This window comes from Phyllostomus discolor, chromosome X (genome assembly GCF_004126475.2).
Source record: "Phyllostomus discolor isolate MPI-MPIP mPhyDis1 chromosome X, mPhyDis1.pri.v3, whole genome shotgun sequence".
Classification (NCBI taxonomy): Eukaryota; Metazoa; Chordata; class Mammalia; order Chiroptera; family Phyllostomidae; genus Phyllostomus; species Phyllostomus discolor.
Window position 1 is genome coordinate 49,199,182 of NC_050198.1, and position 23,609 is coordinate 49,222,790.

At 39.3% G+C, this 23,609-nt stretch overlaps 1 protein-coding gene across 5 annotated transcripts in view; it reads left to right on the top strand.

Moving 5' to 3' along the window:
* Positions 1-22,373, top strand: part of AMOT (angiomotin) — a 65,569-nt gene extending 43,196 nt beyond the window's left edge. For all 5 annotated transcript variants that reach the window (XM_036017053.1, XM_036017052.1, XM_036017051.1 and 2 more), the window contains 6 exons: positions 5,221-5,370; positions 6,140-6,330; positions 15,352-15,474; positions 16,233-16,465; positions 17,590-18,255; positions 18,611-22,373. In XM_036017053.1, coding sequence (XP_035872946.1) covers positions 5,221-5,370; positions 6,140-6,330; positions 15,352-15,474; positions 16,233-16,465; positions 17,590-18,255; positions 18,611-18,708 — 1,461 coding nt within the window. In that variant the 3' untranslated portion in view covers positions 18,709-22,373. The remainder of the gene's footprint in view (positions 1-5,220; positions 5,371-6,139; positions 6,331-15,351; positions 15,475-16,232; positions 16,466-17,589; positions 18,256-18,610) is intronic.
* The last annotated feature ends 1,236 nt before the right edge of the window (positions 22,374-23,609 follow it).

Below are 23,609 nucleotides of genomic sequence, written 5' to 3' on the forward strand. Positions count from 1 at the left end.
TATTTTTAATATTACATGCCCAATTCCTTCTGGATAGACCTCATCATATATATTAAATAAATCTTATGAAATGATTGCTTATAGTGTACACACTATGTATGAGATGTTCTAGGGAAAAACAAGGAAGGACTCCTGTAGAATTTATTAATATGTTAAGAAAAGATAAAATGACCAGGCTGATGCAAAGGTTGATCACTTGCATTGTAGGCCTGGTTAAATTTTAAAGCAGTAGGAGCCTAGAATATTGTTCAAAGGCATTTTTAAGAGGCATTTTACAGGCATTTTTAAGAGGCATACTTAGGCTGGACAGGGGACAATTAGATAGTAGACCATGGGTGAATTGAAAAGCATTAAGTGGTTTGAGATACATGGGTGAGAAAGAAGAGCTCTTGTCCAAACAAATGAGAGAGGAGAAATAAAAGTGTCTTGGATATAGCAGTTACCTAATCAATACTGCTTGAATGGATATACTAGTAGTAGATTTCTTTTCTTCTTTAATAAGGCAGTTTGATAATGTACTACTTGGGGGACTCTGTTATAGCAACTGTAGGATGGATGGATTGTGTGTGTGGATGTGTGTGCTTGTGTGTAGATGGGAGAGGGTAACTGAAAGTAAGGAGATATGTTATAATAACTTAGTTATGAAATAAGGATTTAAACTGTGTAGGCTATAAAATATAAGGAAATAAAAGAATGTGAGATATGTTAGTTAGAATTAAGACATAGTGATAGATAAGATATGGTGGACAAAGGAAAGAATGGAATAGCAATTCCAAAATTTTGAGACTGAAAAGGTAAATAATGATAATGACTAAACTATCCAGCTGTTTGGGGGAAAGTGAAAGCAGTCTGGAATATATTAAGTGTCCAAGTGAGAAATCTTACACTCAACTTGAGTTCTATGATGAAAGAGATCATGATAGCCTTAAAAACAGGAATAAAAGTAACTGTTGAAAATATGGCATGATGGAGATCTCCAATAGTGCTGAGGTATAGAACAGAGTTTCTCAAGTTCAGCATTATTGACATTTGGTGGCAGATAATTCTTTTTTTCTAAGGAGCTGTCCTGTGCACTGTGGGATATTTAGCAGTATTCCTGGCTTCTACCCACAAAATGCCAGTAGCAACCTACCCCCAGCTGTAACAACCGAAAATGTCTCCATACATTGCTAAATGTTCCCTGGAGGGAAAACTGTGCCCAAATAAGAACTATTGGTATAGAGGCAAAAGAGTAAACTACCATAAATTGGACTTTTGGGGTATAGCAAAAGGTGAGGGGTAAAGTTGGAAGGAAAGGTGGGTCTAAATGATTAAGACAGAAAGTAAGAGTGATTTAAGGGACCACAATAGGAGAATATAGAATTAGGAAAAGCAAGGAAAAGGGGGCTTTGCAAGTTTTTGAAAATTGGCATTTGGTAAGAAAATTTGAATGGATGGAATGATGTCTCCAATTTGCTGAGTATATAGAGGGAATTTGGTTTAAATGATGGATTTACCTCACTGCTTCTAGGGACCCATGGCCACCCATCTCTAGACCTGAGTCCCCACCTTGGCTTTAGAAACATTTCAAGTGAACTTTTATTTCCTTGAACACTGAAAACAGAGAAATAAGTCATCTAAGATCCCATGGAAACTATACACATTTATGTTCTGTCTCTTGCATGCATATGCCTGTATGGAATTCTAGGGTCCCATTTTCTCTAGTTCTCCTACATACTGGTTAGTGTTGAAGGTTAAAGGAAGAAGCTTAGATTCATAGAATATTTGTGAATTAAAAGGCTATTAGAGAACATCTGAAAGCATCTGTTTAGCCCAGTATTGTTTAAACTTCTTAAAACCTAGTGCACAGGGTGTTTCTAAGAGGCAGAATGTCATATCTAAAGGTAATGAGGGATGAAATACCATGGGGTCCTCATGAATCTTTTAAGTTATGTAACCATGCTCAAGTATTAAGTGTGAGAAAAATGAAGGAGTGAGGTAAAATGGGAGTTCCATTCTCTGGGGAAGATAGACAACATACAAATAATATTCATTCTAAGAGTTAGCAATCTCTTTTGAAAATGGAATTTTATGTAAAACCCCAATATATAAAATACATATCAAAGGACCCACCATAGTGACCTCTGAAGCACTCCACAGAACTAGTACTCTGGAACAGTTTGAAAATCATTCCAGGGCCTGACAATCTATCTGTAAAGGACTGGAGAGTATTTCCAGTTATGTGGATCATACAGTTTCTTTTACAAACGGAACTGGTCATCACTGCCATTACTGGAGGAAGACAGCCATAGCCAATCCATAAGTGAATGGGCATGGCTGGATTTGGCCTGCTGCTGACTATTTCGATTTGCTGAGTCCTAAAACCTCCCTCACTTTTTACAAATGGGGACTCTGGAGCTGAAAACAGGTAAGCATATTACGATTAAGAGTAGAGCTAGGACTAGAATCCTCCCCTCCCCTCCCCTCCCCTCCCCTCCCCTCCCCTCCCCTCCCCTCCCTCCCCTTCCCTTCCCTTCCCTTCCCTTCCTCTTTCTTTCTTTGTTTCTTTATGACAGGGAGGGAGAGAGGAATAATCAATTTTTATTGTACCGCTTATTTGTATATTCATTGGTTGATGCTTGTATATGCCCTAACTGGAGATTGAACCCACAACCTTGGTGTATCAGGGCGATGCTCTAACCTAGTGGCATACCCAGCCAGGGCAAGAATTATCTTTTTCTATCCTTATTTATCTAGAGATTAAGCATTTACTAGGTGATCATGGTGTTTATGAGTGCACTGCACTCTTTCTTCTTTTAAAGAAGGCAGAGGAATTATACCAGCAACAGAGGTCCTTGTACCTTGTGGGGACATCATCCCAGTGGCAAAGAAAGAAAGTGTAATGGCATTTTTCTGGGTCTGCTTTGTGGAAGTTGTCTGGTCTGCATGCCTATCTTCAATCAACTCAGAAAACTGTCTGGTCCTTTATTGTTTTTCCCTTCCAGAAGGGTGGCTCAACTATAGAATTTTCTGAGGATGCTTTTGATAGATACTGACGTTTTATTTTGCAAGAAAGGCAGAGCATGGAGAAAGTTACCTGACTCTAGACTGCTTATTTTTCAGTTCTCTGAGCTTACATCGCAGTACTTTACCATCAAGGCAAGAACTACATGCTATGTAACTTTAATTGCCTTTAAATATAACTGCTGTAAGCCTCTGTAATTATAGTTAACATTCTTTGCATTAACATTTCACTGCTCCCCTAGAGTTTTCAGAGTGATTCACAAATAAACACATTCAACTTTAAATAGCTTATGAGGATTATAGAACCCAAAAGGTGAAAGATAGAGGATATATCCTGCTTTCCAATTATTTGAAGCTTAGCAAATTGGAAAGTAGAGGCATCCATGGCCTAAGGTCTTCATCACCCTAGTCAGTGTTGTTACCAGTAAGTAGTTATGGATCCAAGGAAAGGAAGGTTTAAGCTTATTGAGGCAAAGAGAATGATAATTTTTGTTTGTTTGTTTTACTTCTTAGGAAGAGGGCTAATGGATAAAAAAAACCTAGATTAATAACTCATCTCATCTGGTTTATAAGGTTAGATTGAATTAGACCTCAGAATGAGAGGAAATCTCAAGAAAGTCTAGAAAAATATTTGAAGTTTCTTTTCTCAGTCACTTAGGGAAAACATACCATGGGGCTGCTACGAACATAAAATACAGGTTTTCTTTTACCTGGAGAAAGTTCAACAATTGTAATTTGAGGAGAGGGCAGTTATAAGACAGGTGAGTTCCCCATTAGAACATACCATTGGTGTCTGACTGGGCATTCTATATAGTATTGATTAGGACTAATTACCATTAATCAGTTACCTGGTTTCTGCAATGGGGAAGTCAGGTTTTGCTGTCTTGGCCCCAGCTAAATGGGTATCGGCAATGCTGGTAGAGAGCTCAAGGGCTTAAGAATTTGTTGAAGGGTTACAGCTTAGCTGAATTTTTGAATTTCCTTTTAATTCACTTATCAATAATGTTTTCAGATTTAAATCATAATAGTGAAAGTATCCCTAACCCCAGCTTCCATGAAAATGATGATGACAATTGGAAAATTTTCTGCTTTATAAAGAGTCCATGGGTTGATTTCATTAGCAAGAAAGGTATTCTACAAGTCTTATAAAATGCATATCTGTTTATTTAGTAACAAATTGGTAAGGATGCACGTTCCCCTGTCTTCTTAGCTGTTGAGGGTGTGTATACATTCTTTAAAGGGAGCCACTCTTTCCTTCATTGCCATGGAGCCAGGATTTGGCTTGTAAGTTTCATGGGTACAAGAATTTAAATTCTTAGTCCCAGCCTACTTCTGCCTTTGCTTTCAGATATGGTTCATAGGCTTTCAGAGAGGAAGAAGGCCTCAGAGAGGCTTTCTTATTTGACTTAGTTAGCTTTAGATTTGATTTATTAATTTGAGTCTTTAGGAGTCTTTAAAGGTGTCAGAAAAAATGGTTGAAAGATTATAGTCCAATATTATCAACTAAGGCAAGGCTCATGTGTGAGGCAGAAATTGCAAATGATCTCTGTTCTAATAAAAGGTAATGACCAGGAGTTAAAAAAAAAAACAATTATAGACTCTTTGTATTTTCAACAATTGACCACCCTTTTTCTCTCACTAGGAGAGGAGACTTCTTCATAAAAGGGGTGTGAGCTTCCTTCCCATGCCAGTTTTTTTTCCCTGGAGAGTCGTCGTTGTCGCCGTCGTCTTCTTCTTCCTTCTTCCTTCTTCCTTCTTCCTTCTTCCTTCTTCTTCCTTCTTCTTCCTTCTTCTTCTTCCTTCTTCTTCTTTTTTAGCATTTCTCTATTGTAATGACCAAAGTAAGATATACCTTCCCTCAGAATATTTCAGTTTGAAATTAAGAGCAAAGGTGAGGACATCCAAAATAGGAATCTTAGGAGCTGGCCATGTACTATTATTTCCATCAGTAGAGTGTATCTTTCACTCTACTACTAGAAAAAGATATGAAGGAGGAAGAGTTTAAAAAGGAGCCCCTAATTCCTATCCCTTGTCACATTCTCTGTGTGATAAATTCAAGGCAGTCTGCTACTCATCATGAAAAACCTCGTGATTTACTCTTTTAGAGCTGGACAGGAAAAGATCTAAAGAAAGGGCTGGATTGGGGGACAGGAAGCTGCATAACTGATCTTGTTCTCTTTCCTTGAATCTTGTGATGGCCTGAACCTGGGTTTTCAGCTGAAAAAGAAGCAGGTGTATGTAGATAAGGTGGAGAAGATGCAGCAGGCCCTTGTACAGCTCCAAGCAGCATGTGAGAAACGTGAGCAGCTGGAGCACCGTCTCCGGACACGACTAGAGAGAGAACTGGAATCCCTCAGAATTCAACAGGTTTGGAAAACTTGAACATTCCTGATTGCTCATTTTTTTTCCTTGGTGTTTGACATGAAGACAAAAAACAAACAAACAAAACAACAACAACAACAAAAAAACACCTCATGCTCATCTTTAGGATTTTTGCCCCACCTGATCTTACTCCACAGTGCCTCCTAATTGTGAAGATGAAGCCTGCTTACTTAGCTTCCAATCCCAGCAAAATCCTTAATGCTATTATTTTGCACCTTTTATTTTTGCACATGAACCCCAGAAACAGTAGACTCAATAAGAAGTGAAGATGCTATACAAACAGACTCCTAATCATTTTAGAATTGGAAATGGTCTGTAGAATCATCTGGTCATACCCCTCCTCATTTTCACGTGAACAAAAACCAAGACCAAAAAAAGTTGTATCATTCACTGAAAGTCAAACAACAAGTCAGGGGCAAGGTAAAGACCACAACCTAGATTTGTACTTCCCACTTTCATTGTGTACCATACAGGCAGTTAGGGATTGTGGTTTGTAAAACATTGATCCACTTTCTGAGCAGCATGACAATTTGATATGGCAAGCTTTTTACCTGATTAAGGGAATTTCATATTCAAGCCCAAGACAGACAGTCCTGTGGGCTTAGGAGGAAAAAATTCCTTTTGCTTTGGAATCAGAATCCAAACTGAAGTGGCTTGGGCAGTAATCCTTTTCAAATACAGGGACTCTTCAGATGGGACTTGTTCACCATGCTTCTTCCACTAATCTGAGAGGTCTCGGCATCTCCCCCAACAGCGCCAGGGAAACTCTCAGCCCACCAATGTTTCGGAATACAATGCTGCTGCACTGATGGAGCTCCTTCGTGAGAAGGAGGAGAGAATCTTGGCCCTGGAAGCTGATATGACTAAGTGGGAGCAGAAGTATTTAGAAGAGAACGTGATGAGACATTTTGCTCTGGATGCTGCTGCAACTGTAGCTGCTCAGAGGTAAGTACTTTGCTGGTGAAGTCACTCCTTGAAGGGCAGAGGGTGGGTATTGGGTGTTGGGGAGAACGGAAAGTTGACTGATTAATAGATTTTTCCAGTGTGTTCTTTTTTCTTCCATAATGTTCTGTTTTTCATCCCAGTTTCTGCTTAAGTGTTTTCTTTCATCTGGTTATGCAGGAACTAAATGACTATAGGGGCAGAGGGTCAGGGATTTGAAAATGAAAGTTACATATAAACTTGTTGGAGTCATAGTTCAGTTTTCCTCAGGAGCCAGAACAATTATAGATGGGACCAACTGAACATTTGCACACCTACTTTGCCAGAGCCACAATTTCTTTCAGCCACATGTGTAGGTTTTTTTGTTTAGTCCCCAAACTGGAGTAAAAAGCTCTCCAGAGAAATGCCACTCAGAAGTGAAATGTCTTTCGGGAGTGGCTGCTGCCATTTGATAGCTCTGGCTCATCCAAGGTATGCCAAAGGCTATGCTTAACGTGAATCCATCCCTGCCCTTTGAGAAAGTCTATATTTGAAGGCTACATTCTCTGTGTCCATGAGTCTATCACATGTAAGCCATCACATTCTATTTGATAAAGGAGGGAAAGTGGCAGGAGGATTTAAAATATATTTTTACTTATTTGTTCCCCTTTTCACAGTATAAGTATTGATTTTTGATATTTGGAGGAAACAATGTCCTAATCTAGTTTTCCTGGCTCTCTGCTGTTCATAATCATTAGTTGGGAAGAATGAAACAATGACAAACACTAGATACAAACTGAGATGATATGGGTTGTGAAGATAAAGACAGAGCATTGATCTGAGTTGGTATTTAAGGTGGGCTATGGCATATTGCACCCAGCTAGGTCTCTATCCAGAAAGTTACTAAGAACCACAGTGTTGTTTTTAATATTCTCCTGAACATAGTGAGCTGAAAGAGTCTGGAAATGCTTGCCACACTTTGAGCTGGGATGTGTGTGTGTGGAGGGGACAGTTGATACACTTAGTTTTGAGTCTCTCTTGTGCCAAATCAGAGGGAGGTCAGCTTAAGAGCTGGACTGGTAGTTTGTAAAAACCTATTCCCATTTCTCCAGGAAGACATCATACATTTTTCTGATGTGCTCTACCTGTTTTCAGATATCCTCTGTAAACCATAAATAGATTAAAATCACCTATGTCTTGATTTTGGGTTCCTCATGGATTTAAGCTTACCTGTCTTTGTTTCTTGAGAACAGTGTGCTCAGTACATTCCAGTGTAGCGACAGAGTGCATAGAAACCCCTGCTATGCTAGAAAATGGTTGAGAAGTTTGTAGGTAGAGTAGAAGCAGAATTTATTCTAAGTTTAGCTCCTTACTCCCAAGGAAACACCTGTGCCCAGCACTTGTTCAGAATTTATTCAGGAAACCCTAACACCAAAAAGTTGATTTAAGGTAGTTTTGTTATCTTTGGGCAGAAACTTAGAAAGATATGGTTCATGAAGTTAGGCAGTGTGAGAAAATGTTGAAAAGCCAGGATTCTTTGTACTGGGTGGTTCACTGCTGAAACTGACTTCAGAATAAGACCCCAGGTCAAGATGCAGGAAAGTGTGAGGAGGTTGTCACTGGGGCCTGGTATGAAGAAACAACCCCCCTTTCCTTCCTTCCTTCCTTCCTTCCTTCCTTCCTTCCTTCCTTCCTCCCTCCCTCCCTCCCTCCCTCCCTCCCTCCCTCCCTTCCTTCCTTCCTTCCTTCCTTCCTTCATTAGGAGAAACCCCTTTCAAATGGTTTTCTTTCCAGAATCTGTTGGCTCCCACAAAGTAGATTTAATTTAAATTGAATTCCTTTAAATCACCAGGTAGAAAGTTTTCTGTTTTCAGTGAAATGTACATGCTTATTATTTAATACAAAAACAGCCAGTTCCCTTTTAGTAGGAACACCTTATGATAGTTCCTCAGGCAAATGTTTCATATTGGTTCTGTGTGCCTTTTGCATGCCTATTATTCCAACCCATGGGAGAGATTGACAGATTGTATTCAAATTCCTGTAAAAAAAAAGAAAGAATTGGGCTAGATGATTTTTTTTCAAATCCTTTCATTTCTAGAATTATACTGTGTTTACAAAAATAGTATCCTTTAATGCCCTGCCATAGACATTGGTTTCCATGTCTTACTTTTTTCCTTTATAAGATTTCAAATTTGGAAAGTAACATTCAGAAAACTTTAGTTCAGAAACTGTGGGCTCTTCTGCCTTCCCTTCCAACATCCTCCACTATTCCTTTTCTGTCTGATGGTTTCACTCTCCCTCCACCAAGCTCTAAATATATGTATTGACCAAGATCTGCTCTTTTTTGTGGTAAAAGCTTTATACAGTATTCTATTTTCTTCCAAAATAATTTTTAAATGCCCAGGATATTGGCTGCAGATGGAGAGTGGCCAACATATATTTCAGTAAGAAAGGAAGGGGGGAAAAAGAAAGGAAAGAGAAATCTATAATTGAGATTCCTAAATCTAATGCCCCATTTTAATGGCATGCTTGGGTTCTATGTATGAGGTGTCCCACCTAAACACTGAATTTATTTATAAAAAATGTGTATGTATTCTTACATGTTTCAACTTTAGTCGCCTTCAAAATATTCCCCATTTGATGCAGTATACCTATTGAGACTTTTTTTCCAGTGCTCAAAACAGTTTTTTAAATAAATATTTTATTGTTGTTCTATTACAGTTGTCCCAATTTTTCCCACTTTGCTTCCTGCACCGTTCCCTGGCTTCCACCGTCAATCCCCACCCTGTTGTTCATTTCTGTGGGTCATTCATACATGTTCCTTGACTTGTCCCTTTCCCTTCTTTCCATCCTTATCCCCCTCCTCCCTCCCCTCTGGTCACTGTCAGCCTTTGTTGTTGTGTCCATTAAGTTCCTCTTATAGGTGAGATCATATGGTATTTGAACTTGTCATCAATTTTGATACCTTTTAGTGCTTCTGTTGTTTTTTGTTTAACCTCTTCAACATCAGCAAACTGTTTCCCTTTGAGGGCTTTTTTCTTCCAGGGAAACAAAAAATAGTCTCTTGGGGAAAGATTGGGTGAGTAGGGAGGGTAGAACATTGGGGTCATGCCATTTTCGGTCAAAATCTGCTGAACAGTTGAGATGGATACCAGGCCAGCGGCATCCATTGCTGCAGATGCTCGTCAAAACACGAGGAAAACATACATATGGACAACTGAGTCCTGTAGAGAAATAGATACAAAACAGCCACTCTCTCTAGTGGAGAGCGCCTTGGCCACCCTCTCTAAGTGGAGAGCGCCTCATTCTCCTGCTCATGCAGGCTTTTATTAAACATACTGATACAGTTTTTTAACTACAGTCTGACCAGGAAGATAAAACAAGTAGTTAGCTTTGAAAGGGAGTGGCAGATCTTGTGCTGGGATTCTGGGCTTTTGGGGTTTTATCATTTAAAAAGACTACAGGACCTAAAAGACTAGTTTCATTTCCTGCCAGTGCCTTCATATTCTAATTAAAGAGCATCCTCCAGCAAGAAGATCTTACAGGATCTTTCATATTCTGTGTCTCAGGTCTGATTACCCCAGGGGTCCTCTGACTCTGGTCTGGACTGCACCACCCCTGTTATTTCCACAGGCCTGAGTCAGGCTGAGGAGGCAAAGGCAGCGGGAAGACTTGGATTTCTCACAACTAAGAACAAGGACTCAGGCTTTGACGAAGCCCGAGGGGGCAGGGGTCAATGTCACCCCTTCATTTCCACAGCCCCCCAAGTGCTTCCCTGAGGCCTCCAAGTGATCATGCCTGCCTTAGGCGATTCACCCCATGGGAAATCTTACCCATCATTGGCTAACTGATCAAGTACTGGGGGCTGGCACAGAACAGGTAGTGTCCATGCCAGAGAAATAAGTTTTGTCTCCTTAGTGTCTCCTAGTTCAGAGGCCTCTTACTCAACCTTAGCCACAGGAAGTTACAGTTTCCTGAGACCAGGCAGGGTGGACCTCAACAAATACTCAGCATGGTGTGGGCAGGTACACTCTTAAATCACCCAATATGAAATGGGCAAACACATTGAAAGAGTCTTCAAAAAAATTCACTGAAGCCAAAAATACCCTGTCACTACAACACCAGCTGGTACACTGATACAGATGGGTTCCTAGAATACTCACCTAATGGGGGAAGCCTGTTCTACAAGGGGCCTGCCCTCTGGAAGATAATTCCAGTTTTGGGGGGGTTCCCCTAGTATTCTGCTAATATCTCACACTTAATATATTCCTATGATAACAGCTCATATGTAAATAACAGTTTGCATGACTATGACATTTTTTTTCTTCTTTCTTAAAAAGACTTTATTTATCTTTAGAGAGAGGGGAAGGGAAGGTGAAGGAAAGGGAGAGAAATATAAATGTGTGATTGCCTCTCATGTGTCCCATACTGAGAACATGGCCCGCAGCCCAGGCATATACCCTGACTGGGAATCGAACCAGTGACCCTTTGGTTTGCCAGCCCACGCTCAATCCACTGAACTACACCAGCCAGGGCTGACATGCTGTTTGGATGGTATTATTGGTAGTTGTAGAATTTTTTCAATTAAGGTATTATTTGCATATTAAAAATTCACCTATTATAAGTATATGGTTTGATGAATGTTAGTAATTGTATGCACTTATGTAGCCACCACCACAACCAAAACAGTAGACACATTCTAAAGTATCTTTGTTCCTTTTTAACTGAATCCCTTCTTCCCACACCTGCCCCCCAAAAGCTTATCTGCTTTTTGTCATTATAATTTTGCCTTTTCTAGAATGTCATATGAAAAGAGTCATATAGTATGTACTCTTTTTGCTTGACTCCTTTCTCTCAGCATAATTATTTTGAGATTCATCCAAGTTGATGCATGTATCAATGGTTTATTCATTTTTATTGCTGAATAGTACAGATTTATCACAGTTGTTTATCCATTCACTTGATGATGATATTCGAATTGTTTCCAGTGTTTAGCCTTTGCAAATAATAAAATACAGATTTTTAACATAGGGATAGACAACTATCTTTCCTCAGGAGAGAATACATATTAGGTGATTTATTTATACCCCTTCCAACAGTTTGATTCTGTGAAGTCAGAAAGATGTCAAAGCAAGAAATCACATGGAGTATTTACTATATGAGGTACTCTTCTAAGCACTTTACAATTACAGAGGCATAGTTTAAATAGTTTGCCCAAGATCACATGCAGCTATCAAGAGACAGAAGAAACAGGATTTAAATCTACATTCTTGACACCTTAAACCACTATACTCTGCTCCCAGAGTCTCCCAGATATTGATGATTTCAAAGATAATGAAATAGGGATTATTACCTGTTCAAGAGTTGCTATTTGAAGCTTATTATTTAGTCACTTAAAATATTATAAATACTCACATAATAGGGCCTATAGTATGACTCTGTATTATTGTGTCCCTAGAGATTCCTCTCTAAATGCTTAATATAGATGAGGAAAATTATTATCAAATAGGAGTTCAATCCCAGAAGAACTGAGTTGGCAGTGCAGATTTTTAGTTTCAGTTCACAAACAGTGAATTTATTTTGGAAGAGCAGTAAAAGGATAAAAGATAGATCAGCCATGTAATTTATGAGCTTACATTTATTAAGTCAGGTTGTTACCTTTTTCAGAATGTTCAGGTTTTATTTTTATTTTGGGCAAAGTAATCCTGGAAAAAGAAGGAAGAAAGGGAAACCAGGAGAAAGAAGCTGGTTACACACATTATGTGTGTCTACCTTTTCCTTCATTGTAGACCTTTCTCAGTTTCCATCCTCAGCTTTTTTCCCATTCTCCATTGTCTTAGTTATCTTGTTCTGTACTGTAGCTTCAAATAGTAACTCTGATATCTCTAGAATTAAAGTTAGAATTTGCAACAACTTGTTGGATATTGCTATATGTCATTTATGTGACACCTTAATTCCAGTGTACCTAAAATCAAAGCCCATTATAGTGTTTTTTGAAAAAAAATCTCTCCTCAGTTTTCTATCTCAGAAAATGTGTGGTATGCCATCTAGTGTAGTCATTTGATTAGAAACAACAAAGTTCTTACTCATTCTTCCCTCACCCTAACATACGAATTTAAATAGTCTCCAAGTTCTAGCAAATGTGCCTTCTATATAGTCTGTTTCCATTTTCCCTTGCCACTTCACTGGTTCCTGTTTTCATTATCTCTTGCTGGGATTATTACAATATAACCGTTCTGACCAGTCTTCCTGAGTCTAGTATTATTGCTTCTCTAATCCCTCCAACACATTTCAGGAGGAGATAATGCTATCATACTAACACACAGCTTGGATCCTTGCATTCGTCCTGAAAAGCTCTAATTATTTTCAGTGCCTGTTGGAGTAAAGTCCAAACTCATTTCTGTAATCGTTAATTATTAACTTTTTTGTCTCCCCATACAAGTTTCCTGCAGCCAGGGACTAGTCTTATTCATGTCTAGCCACTCCCCAGCCTCCTAGTAACTTCTTCTATAGCACTACACTCATGGTTGAGTTCACATGTTAAATAAACAAAACGATGTTACCTATATGAAAAGATGAACTTGAAGTTTAAATGGCCACTTGATGTTTCAATTAGGAAGTCATAGATGACATTTTAGAGAGCAATGTAAGTAATGTGATGGGGATAACTGTTTTGGAGAAAGGAAGGAGCAAGAAAATGACTAGAGAGATAATTGCCAGAAACTGTTTACTTCAGAATTGGAGATGGGAGATGGCAAATTCAGAGATATAGGGTTTGAGATTTGCAAGTTATGTTTTCAAGCTTGGCATTTTTTCTACTGATGTGCATAAGGATTGTCTCACAGTATTGGAAGTTAGTAGGTAAAGTTGCTCCTTCAAACTTTGTGCTTACTTGCTTTGGCCTAAGTCATTTGCTTAGTAGCCCATCTTTTAGAAAGAAGATTGATGTTGAAGGCTGTCCTGGCAGCTCTATATGAATTCAATAAGTGCCCCACATTTTCAGGCTCTATTCCTGAGGAGCTCACAGTGTTCATATCAATTAGCTGGCAGGGTTCTGAATCCTGTAAATGGTCTTTTATGCAATGAACATGGCAGTGAGCCAGCACTGGCTTCCCTAGTGACAAACCATATGCTCAAGTTCCCAGTGTCCATAGATACCATGCACTTTTTAGAGAGGTCTGGCTTGGAAGCCTCAGCCATCACCTTGGAACTCTGTACTGCAGGAATTGCCAGAATTATACCAAGAGCTGAAATTCTTTCAAGTCATACTCTTTTGAATGCTATTCACCTTCTACATATACTTTTCTCTCTTAATAATATATAACTTTGTTGAACGCTTTTAGTCTGTCTGGCATACTTCACTTTCATTTCCTAAAGATCCCATGAGATATAGGCACAATTACTATTTCCATTTTACATCTGAGGAGACTGAGACTTCAAATAGTTAACTGACTTCCTCAATTCATAGAGTTTGTTAGTGGCAGTGTATTTGGGAAGGCTGGGACTTGACCCTGGTGTGGACTATAGTCAAAGCTCATGCTCTCAACCCAATACAATACCAGTTCTTCTTGGGTACTTTGAACACAAGGGTGATTCCCAGTAGGTCTTCAAGTATGTGAACTGCACCAGAACAAGTGTAGAATTTTGAGATGCTAAAAATTTTGAATTTAGCAAATCATGAGAGCCATTGTAGTCCTTTCCCTTCTTGCTCTCCAATTATTTCCATATTCAAACAAATTGTTTCAGTCTTGCATATAAGGCACAAGTGTTTGGAGGAATAGTATTTTTGCAAGAGCACACCAAAATATCCTAACTTTCTGCCTCTTCATTCCACTGCCCCTTTACTTTCATCTGCACTGGTCACAATCTCCAAGTTAAGACAATACAACTAGCTGCCAGCAGAAAATATGCCTGGAGTTCTCCCACAGATGTGCATTCTCATAGGAAATATAATGAAACAGTGCCAGGTCATTGTTTTCCCAGCCTATTGTCTGATTTCCTTTGAGAGCAATATAATTACACCAATATTATTCCTAGCCTCTTTTCCTTTTCAAAGTTATTCAAATAAGGTCCAGTTTTCTTCATTTTGTTTTCTTTTTTCTCTACGGCTAGTTGTAAATGAACTAAAGGAACATGCATGACCTGACTTATAACAGGATGAAAGATTTCCATATGTTTTTTGACTTGTGGTATTTAGGCATCAGCCTTACCCATGGGCTAGACCCATTTCTTTTTCTCCTCTCTCTCTCTTACACACACACACACACACACACACACACACACACTTTTTTTATTAATTATTCTTTGAGTCAGTGATCTGAGACACTTTAAGATAGAACATGATGATCTCTCATGCTGTTGGGATGCTGGAAAGAGAACAGTCGGAGGAGACTCAATGGTTTGGAACCAGAATATTTCAGATATATGTTACATTGGGATCACATGGCACAGACTCAAAGAATAATTAATAAATTATTAATTATTAATAATTATCCTGCTTTTCACTCAGCTCATGTGCCCTCCCTGTTGATATGTCTATACTTTCTTTCTAGCTCTCAGGTGTAGTTACTGCTATTCATCTGTAGCAATAGCTGTTTAATATATTCTTCAACTTCCTTCAAAGTATAGCTTTTTATTTTGTGACTGTCATGGGAATCAAATGGAAATATATAATATCTTACATGTAATATAATACAAAGTAAACATATAAATATCAATATATTTCTGTTACCTGAGCATAATCTAAAAACCAGAAGATTTTGGATAGTTATCTGCTTGGTGTTGAAGGCAAACCCATGCATACCTCTCATAGAACGCCTTACTGAGTTTTGCAGCTTCATCCATGCCAATGACCTTTTCTAACTCGGAAAGCTGGACTTTCCTACCTTGAAAGCTCTTATTAGCAAGTTACCCAGAAACCAATCATTCATAATAAGTTTGATTTTAGTTTAGGGCGTTCCCAGCAATGTCTTTGACTTAGGAAGGATATAGGATTTATTGATTTTGCTGCCCTCCCATTATTATTACTGCCATTTTCCTTCCCAGGGACACAACAGTCATCAGTCATTCTCCTAACACCAGCTATGACACAGCACTAGAAGCTCATATTCAGAAGGAGGAGGAAGAAATCTTGATGGCCAACAAGCGTTGCCTTGATATGGAGGGCAGGTAAAATGTTGATCTGGACCTTGGTGGATCTGAGAAGTTAGTATGGAGACCAGATAGGTCAATAGGGAAGGGGCAAGCATCTTCATTCACAACTGGGAAACCTGATAATATGCCCCCACCCACCCCTATACCCCTGCCACCTTGTTACTTAGGATTTGAGATGCAGTGACCTTTACCCTGTATTCTCCCTCAGTGTGGAATTCCAAGTAGTATCTCTTTCCCTCGCTGGCCTTGATAATTGCTTTCCATCTGCCCTCTGCCAGAGCTAAACTATTGATATTTGCACTCTGGGGTATTCTTTCTAGCACTACACATCAGAGTGCTCAGTAAAAGGACATCCATTCATATGGTACCTGATGTCTCTTATAAACTCAAGATTATTTACTTATTACCTAAAGGTTGTGGCCCATCTAAAGAAGTTCTTACCTTCTCACTGACTTCATTTCTGTTGACTCAGATTCTTTACTCTACCACCATTAGCAGTTTACTCTCATATACAGCTTTTTCTTCACCAATATTTTACTTTGGCTTCCTAAAATTTAAGCAACAACTCCTGGATGCTCTTCCCTATCCATTTGGATGTGCAGAAAGGCATTTTAAAGAAATGTAGCATACTCGTCCTTGTTTTACAACTGAGAAATAACTAGGATACCCTTTAGTCAAAAGAATAACAGAAGCCCAAGCCCATGTAGGCAGTGAAACCAGAACATGGAAGCAGCAACATGGTATTTATATGTTTTTTTGTCTTTGACTCCCAGGATTAAGACCCTCCATGCCCAGATTATTGAGAAGGATGCCATGATCAAAGTACTCCAGCAGCGTTCCCGGAAGGAGCCTAGCAAGACAGAGCAGCTGTCATCCATGCGGCCAGCAAAGTCTCTGATGTCCATTTCCAATGCTGGATCTGGCTTGCTCTCCCACTCTTCCACCCTGACTGGCACCCCTATTATCGAAGAGAAACGGGATGACAAAAGCTGGAAGGGGAGCCTAGGTAATGACAACAAATAAGGAAGATTAAAGTGACATGTTCAGAGAGAGCTCTGACTTAAATATGTGCCCACACAGCAAGGGAAAGGAGTCATGGTCTAGATTCTAGAGAGGAAGATATAGCATTGGGGTTTTGTCCTCCTGAGATGCTAGCTGCATATCAGGAGCTCCCCCACACTGTGAAGTCTGACTGAGAGAGAACATTGGTTGAAGCCAAGGCCTTAGAAGATAAGAATCCTGAGTTCTATTTAGGTGGGAAGAAAAATAATTTTTTCCTCTAAAAATTCTCAGATTTGGCCTTTACCATGTGGGATCTTTTGCCTGTGTTCAAAGCCCATGCAGCCTTCCCTTCCTGCAGTAATTTTTTTTTAATTTCATTTTTTTCTGCGTTATTTTCTCCCACAAAATTCGAGGACTCAGAGTTCTTGTTAAACTAACTGGAGCTGGGTGGCAGAATGGTCTGATATGAGAATAGAATGTACTTTTTCAGTTCTTCCCTGTCCATTGCTTCCCCTCTAATCCAACCCCAGAAGTATTTGAGATACCATGAGGCACATTGTTAGAGCCTGAGGAAGTAAGCTGTGGTATTTTAATTTTCACTCTTTTTGTTGCTTCTAATACCTTTCTTGGTTCTCTGACACTTTCAGTGTCCTTTGGTTAGAGTAGGCATTTTGGGGACCATGGTCATGGTTAGAACCTTAGATCACACAATTATTATTACACTCATCAATGACTACAAACATCTTCCACCAACCCTTTCCATCTCTCTAGTAATGGATGGTGTTGGTTATAAGTGGAACCAAGTAGAAGCATTCTGACAGCTCATTGGAAAGCAATCACCATTGGAAAAACAAATCAAAACACCTACCCAAGACACTTAAAGGTTTAATATAATGTGTTGGGGCTTGGAGAATGAGAACCAGAAGGGATGTATCAAGTCTGAAAGAAAATTTTAGCAATGATAGGGGAGGTGCCTGACAAACTGATTTTTGGGTTTCGTGCGTACAAAGTAAAGAGTTAGACCCATTCATATTTCTCCTGAACCTCCTACAAGGAAAAAGAGATAATGGCATATCTATATTTGAATAAAATATACTTTTCTAACCTTTTTCTGCCTTTCCTCTGTAGGCATTCTCCTGGGTGGAGACTACCGTGCAGACTCTGTCCCTTCTACACCTTCACCTGTGCCGCCCTCGACTCCCTTGCTCTCAGCTCACTCTAAGACAGGCAGCCGAGATTGCAGCACCCAAACAGAACGAGGAACTGAACCAAACAAAACTTCTGCTGTTACTCCCATCTCTATTCCTACTACGGTTGCCACTGCCACCACTGCCACCACTGCTGCCACTGCCGCTGCCATTACTGCCAATGCTGCTACCAACACCACCACCATGGTAGCTGCTGCTCCAGTGGCTGTTGCTGCTGCTACTGCCATTGCTGTCCCGTCTTCAGCAACTGCTACCGCTGCTTCTCTTGCTGCTGCTGTTTCTCCAGCTGCCGCTGTTCAGATTCCAGCTGTTGCTGCTACTGTTGTTGCTTCTACTGTTGCCACCACCGCTGTTCAGGTTGCTCCAGCTGCTCCAGCTCCCGTTCCAGCTCCAGTTCTGACTCCAACAGTGCCTCAGGTTTCTGCTCAGGCTCAGACTCAGACACCAAATCCATCTCCGGCTGCAGCTGCTAATCCAGCTCCAGCTCCAGCTTTGGCTCAGGCTGAGGCTCCTGCAACTCCAGCTGCTGCTTGTGGACCACAGCGTTTGTCTATACCAAATTTGACGTGTAATCCAGATAAGACAGGTAATAATTCTCTGTACCAGGTAGCTTTTGATTCTGCCCTCAATTACAGATTTGTTTGTTGATGCCTGCTGTTTGGGTTTTGGAGGGAGGTTCTTCATATTCTAAAGAGGATTAATCAGAAGAGAGGAGGTGGGGAGTTTGTAAATGACATACCTGACACCAGGATGGGAACAGGGATGAGTCAAGGCCTCATTTACCTTAATAGAGGTAAATAAATGTGCAGGTGAACAAGGCAGGGTGGCAAGCAAGTCTCACCTGGCCATTGGCTTTATAAGGGCTTTAAAACTGTCCATTTCTAGAAATTTGTGTATTTATGCTGTCCCTAAGTGTTTCATAATCCCTTATTTCTATTTAGATGGTCCTGTTTTCCACTCCAGTACTCTGGAAAGAAAAGCTGCTGTTCAGATCCTGGGTCAAGAGCCTGATGCAGAAATGGTGGAATATCTCATCTAAATGGCCTAATCAAGAGCTGCAATTTATTAGCAAGAATGATTTTAATCATTTTTTTTTCCATTTGTTGTTCTTATTTTGAGGGTGAGGACAAAGGTTGGGGGAATGTTTTTAAAGGGACTTTTTATTGAGACGTTATAGTACTTACATAGTACCATATGAACTCCAACTATTTTGGTACACTTAGAGAGTACCTCTAAAGACAGATTAATCAGAACATACTCTAAAGATTATCACTTGGATTCATACAAATTCTGGGATGTTAATAGCTGGATATACACCAAATGTGTTCAATGTGCTTAAACTTGTTTATCTTTTTCATATTCCAGATATTTTTTTTTTCTTGAAGAGCACAGTAGGTTTGGAAGACAGTGTGTATCATGTAGTTCAGAAGTGGAAAGCCAGAGAGAATTTGACTATGTGCTGTTTTGTAGAGTTACCATTTAGACAGCATCCAGAGAGAGTTCTTGCTTCAGTGTCATGAAAGGGAATAGTTTTGGGAGTCATGTAAATTGGAGGAAAGGCAGGGAGTATTGGGGTGTGGAAGGGTGCTAGAGCTAATTTTCCCTTCCAATTTTTCAGCTACCTTGTGCCAAGTAGTTGTTTTTATCTTCATTTCAGTGGTGCTTTGGAAGTAGATTCTTTTGGTTCCCTCTTGGAGGTTCATATATTCATATATATATACACACACACTCTGGAGTAATTTATGCATTTGGGTAATTAATATATTGCTTTCAGCTGCTAGGATAGTAAATTAGCTGAAACTTACTCTCTTAGGGGCCTTGATGGGGAATTGCATGAGGGGCTTGCTGTATGTAGACCTCTGTGGTCTGTGTCTAGCCATGAATAGCTTGCTTGCCTTTCCTGAGACCAGTCTACTTAATGTCTGTTTCTTCTTTAGCACAAATTCACTGGCTGTTTCACCAGTCTCAAATTGCCTATCATTTGCAAAATGAGGAAGCATTTTTGGTGACAGGTTGAATGCTTTGAATTTCTGGTGACTATTTTGAAATAACTCATTTTGTTTTCCTAAATTCTTAGGCATATTTGACTATCACCTCCAAGGGAATAGCATCAGAAGCCCAAAGTACTGTGCTGCAGTGGGAGAGAGGTGGGATGCAGCAGTGTCCTCAGCTACCTCTTCTCATGGCCAGTGACTCCATCTTGGAATACTTGTGTAGAGCAGCAGGAGATGCGCATTTGGACAGGGACCAAGCAGGTCATGGCTCCAAGCTTGGCCTAAGGGTTGCCTCCAGGGACACAGAAGGGCTGCCTCTTGCCACAGATCCCTACTGTCTGTCATTTATCCTTCATTCAGATGATAAATACACAGTCAATATCAATATCAGTTTTCAAGGGGCATGGGGGAGGTGTGGGGAATGGGAGTAATATGTAAAGGTGAGGGGAAGAAGTTTGGGGATCTGTTAGTTAGAAACCAGATTAATAGAAGAATAGGTCTGATACATTACATTGTGAGGCATAGTGGCTGGAAGGAACTTTAGCAGTACAATAGCCCTACCCCATCATTTTAGTGACAAGGAATCTGACATCTGGAGAGTTTAAGTGACTTTTCAAGATTGTACAACACAGCTTTCCACTCTGCCAAATACCATGCTTATTTTGGGAAACATGCATATATAAAAAGCCCCATTTTATGAAAAGGTATCTTCACAGCCCAGGGCACAAGAATTTTCTAAAATGTTCCTGCCTTGAGGAGATTCTCTAGGGTTCTGAGTTCCTATCTTGTCACTCCTGCAACGCCTTGTGCAAGGTTTTCCTCTTTCCTGACTCTGACTTCAATATAGAGTCACATGAAACATCTGCCATAAGAAATCAACCTCACTTCTGTTACTATGAGATTGGCTGTCTTGGATTATTTTACAGGGTTCCTCTGTAAGTATAGGAATGACCTATTTAATAGTATTCTTGTGTCATTCCTAATTACCTTCCAAAGAAATTATTTTGTGTGGGGGCAAGGAAGAGATAAGAGGGAAAGGGATGTGATTTTCTTGTAGCCAGTCTTGACATTTTAAATAATGAAGTGATTATCCTACACATTAGTCCTCAGTTATTAAGTGAATCCCAAATAAAAATTAAAAGTAAAGTTGTATTCCTACTCATTTGTACTATCCTTTAGTCATAGGGGGAAAAAAAAACTTAAAGTAAAAACAAGTAGCAAATTTTAGGACTGCTACTTTCTATCTAATTAAATAAGTAAAAATAAAAATCAACCTTTTCATTTACTCTCTTTATGGTTATAACATATTGCCAGAATTTTTGCTAGCTTTGGGAACCATGGTTTTAATTACATTCTGTAAGGTGACAAATGTCATGCATTCCACACTGTGTGGCAGCCATCTCTTTAGGTTCATATGTTTGGGGGAAAGAAGGAAGTTCTTAGTTAAGTATTATTTTGAACTTTCCACAACATCTCTGCCTTGTCATACCAGAGGGGGTCCTTTTGGCTCAGTTTTTAATCCCAGGTAATTTGCTAAAATAAATTGCACATCTAAGAGATGGAAGAAGTCCATGTCAGTGTATTATGTTTACGAAGAAGATAGATTAATAAGCCTTTTTAGAAGGTTCCTAATAGGTATCATTTTTAAAATTAGGTTTATGGAAGAAATCTCAAGGTAGCCACCCTTTCACAATTGTGTCAATGTGATATTTGGGGGATCTTTCTGCACTCCCACTTATCTATGCATTTTACTGACACCTCAGAACAGGAGGGTGACCTTGTTGTCTTACACTGCAAGGCGGTCTCTGGGGACCTTCTAAGTCAGATTTACTTCAATGTCCCATGTACAGAAAAACTTCATTAGAACAAACTTTACTTGATGTAAAATTCTTATTAACAATTTTTATTAAATAAAAGTAGCTTGAGATTTCATATAAAGTCATGTATCTTGATTGTTGTTTTAATGAAGGATTTGTTTTCAGTGCTGCTTTTGAGCTTCAGGATGAGAGGACAGCAGGAACTTGAAATACCTGCCATCATCTGCCATAGGACACATGCTAAGAGACCTGTCACATTCTCTTTTTCTTATTACACAGTTGGGTATGTACAACAATTGGAAAATGAACAAACTTATTGTGCAAACTACTTTTTATGAAAAGTCTAAGCACTAATAATGTGGCAACTTAAAGTGTATACATAATGCACTAATTTTTATACATTATATCCTCATGTCTGTTAGTCATACAATCTCCTGTTATTTCAATTGCTCATTCCCATATAGAATATGTTACTTAAATGTGTGCATTCTTACTGAACATGTTTTCAAAGGAAGGCATCAGCTGTGGACTAATTGCCACCAATTTCAACACGGCGTGATCCTTGGAATGTATCTTCCAAGTGCCATCCATTATCAGTAGGACCAGTCTTTTGGAGGCTTTTTTTTCCCCTGGTAGCAGCAATGGGTTACATAAAGCCATCAAACCTCTTTCTGACATCCCTTTTGGTTAATAGCATGTGTTTGTAAAATGGATAGGTGGGGTTGGCAGATGGCTAGAGAAGAATCACCTTTGGTTTGAAATGTATGTTGCCCCATAATGATTAAGACCCCATTCTATAATCAACTGAGCTAGTTCCAATAAAATTAAGCAGGTTTGAATCCACTTTGTGCCTATCTTTTCACTGACAATAAAGGTAGCTATTTTAAAATGCATTACTGTGTGGAAAGTGCTTTGGTATTTACCTGACAGATGTTTTATCTGAGCTTGTATTAGTGATTACTTTCAATTCAGTATGCAGATAAATCACCCTTTAAAGGCAGCATGCATAAGAATTTGCATTTGCTTAAAGTATGGAATTTGATTGTAAAGTATTAAGACATCACCACTGGCTGCATGCTCTAATCAGGGTGTGTGTGTGTGTGTGTGTGTGTGTGTGTGTGTGTGTGTGTGTATTTTTAAATACTTTCAGGCAGCATATATTAAAAGCTTTGCATCTTTTTATCGTCTGGTTCCAGGGGATAAAGTGATGGCCACCCAAAGCAGACAATTCATCATTTCGTTAGCATTTTGGAAGGCCCCTTGATGTTCCCTTTGTACCCTTATTCTTATGCCAATTCATCAGTTTTGGTTGAGGGAGCTTGTTAAAAGCAAATCAATACCACAAACAAGTTGGCTCTTTTCACTGAAAATGTTAAAGCTGCCTTTACACTGCCCTCCTTGTGCCTCCTGTTTACCACTGAGTCCCAGCTTGACTGAGATGATGAGATTCTCACAGGTTTGTAAATGACACTTTTTGCAATAACATAGACTTGGTGACTGTTACAAAATAAATGGGAGAAGACATATAATTCATTCTAAGTTTTATTTTTTAATTAAGTTGGGCTGCATTCCTCTCCATATTTATAATAAGTACTTTAAAAACTCTATGAGTGAAAGCCCAACCCTCTTTTTTCAGGACAAAGAAGATGGTATTAAGTTAACCACAACCTCTTACAAAGTTTTGTGAAGCATTCCTTTCAGAAATATATTGTGCCTGGTTCTTAATGAATAGTCATTTGTGGGAAGAATAAGCAAGCGTTCCTTCAGAAATATCACACTGATGCCTTTCTAGATATTATCCAGTATTGTAACTGATCTGATTATCTGTGTGGTACTTCATCTCCTTTCCTGTGGACCTGCCCTACTGTGATAAGCAACTTGTACAGTCCACGAATTACACAGTTGCAGAAACAGACACCTCCTGCTTTACACCTTCTCCACCTCCATCTTTTCCTGCAGGAAGGTTTTTATTTGAGAAAAAAGTATAAGTGATTTGGTCTTCAAACACTCTATATTTATTGGCAATTGCCCTGGTATTTGAGTGAAGACCCCTAAGTCAGTGAGTTTCCAAAAAGAAAATGTTCTCCACAACCTTAGAATTTCATACCACATCACAAATATCCATGCCC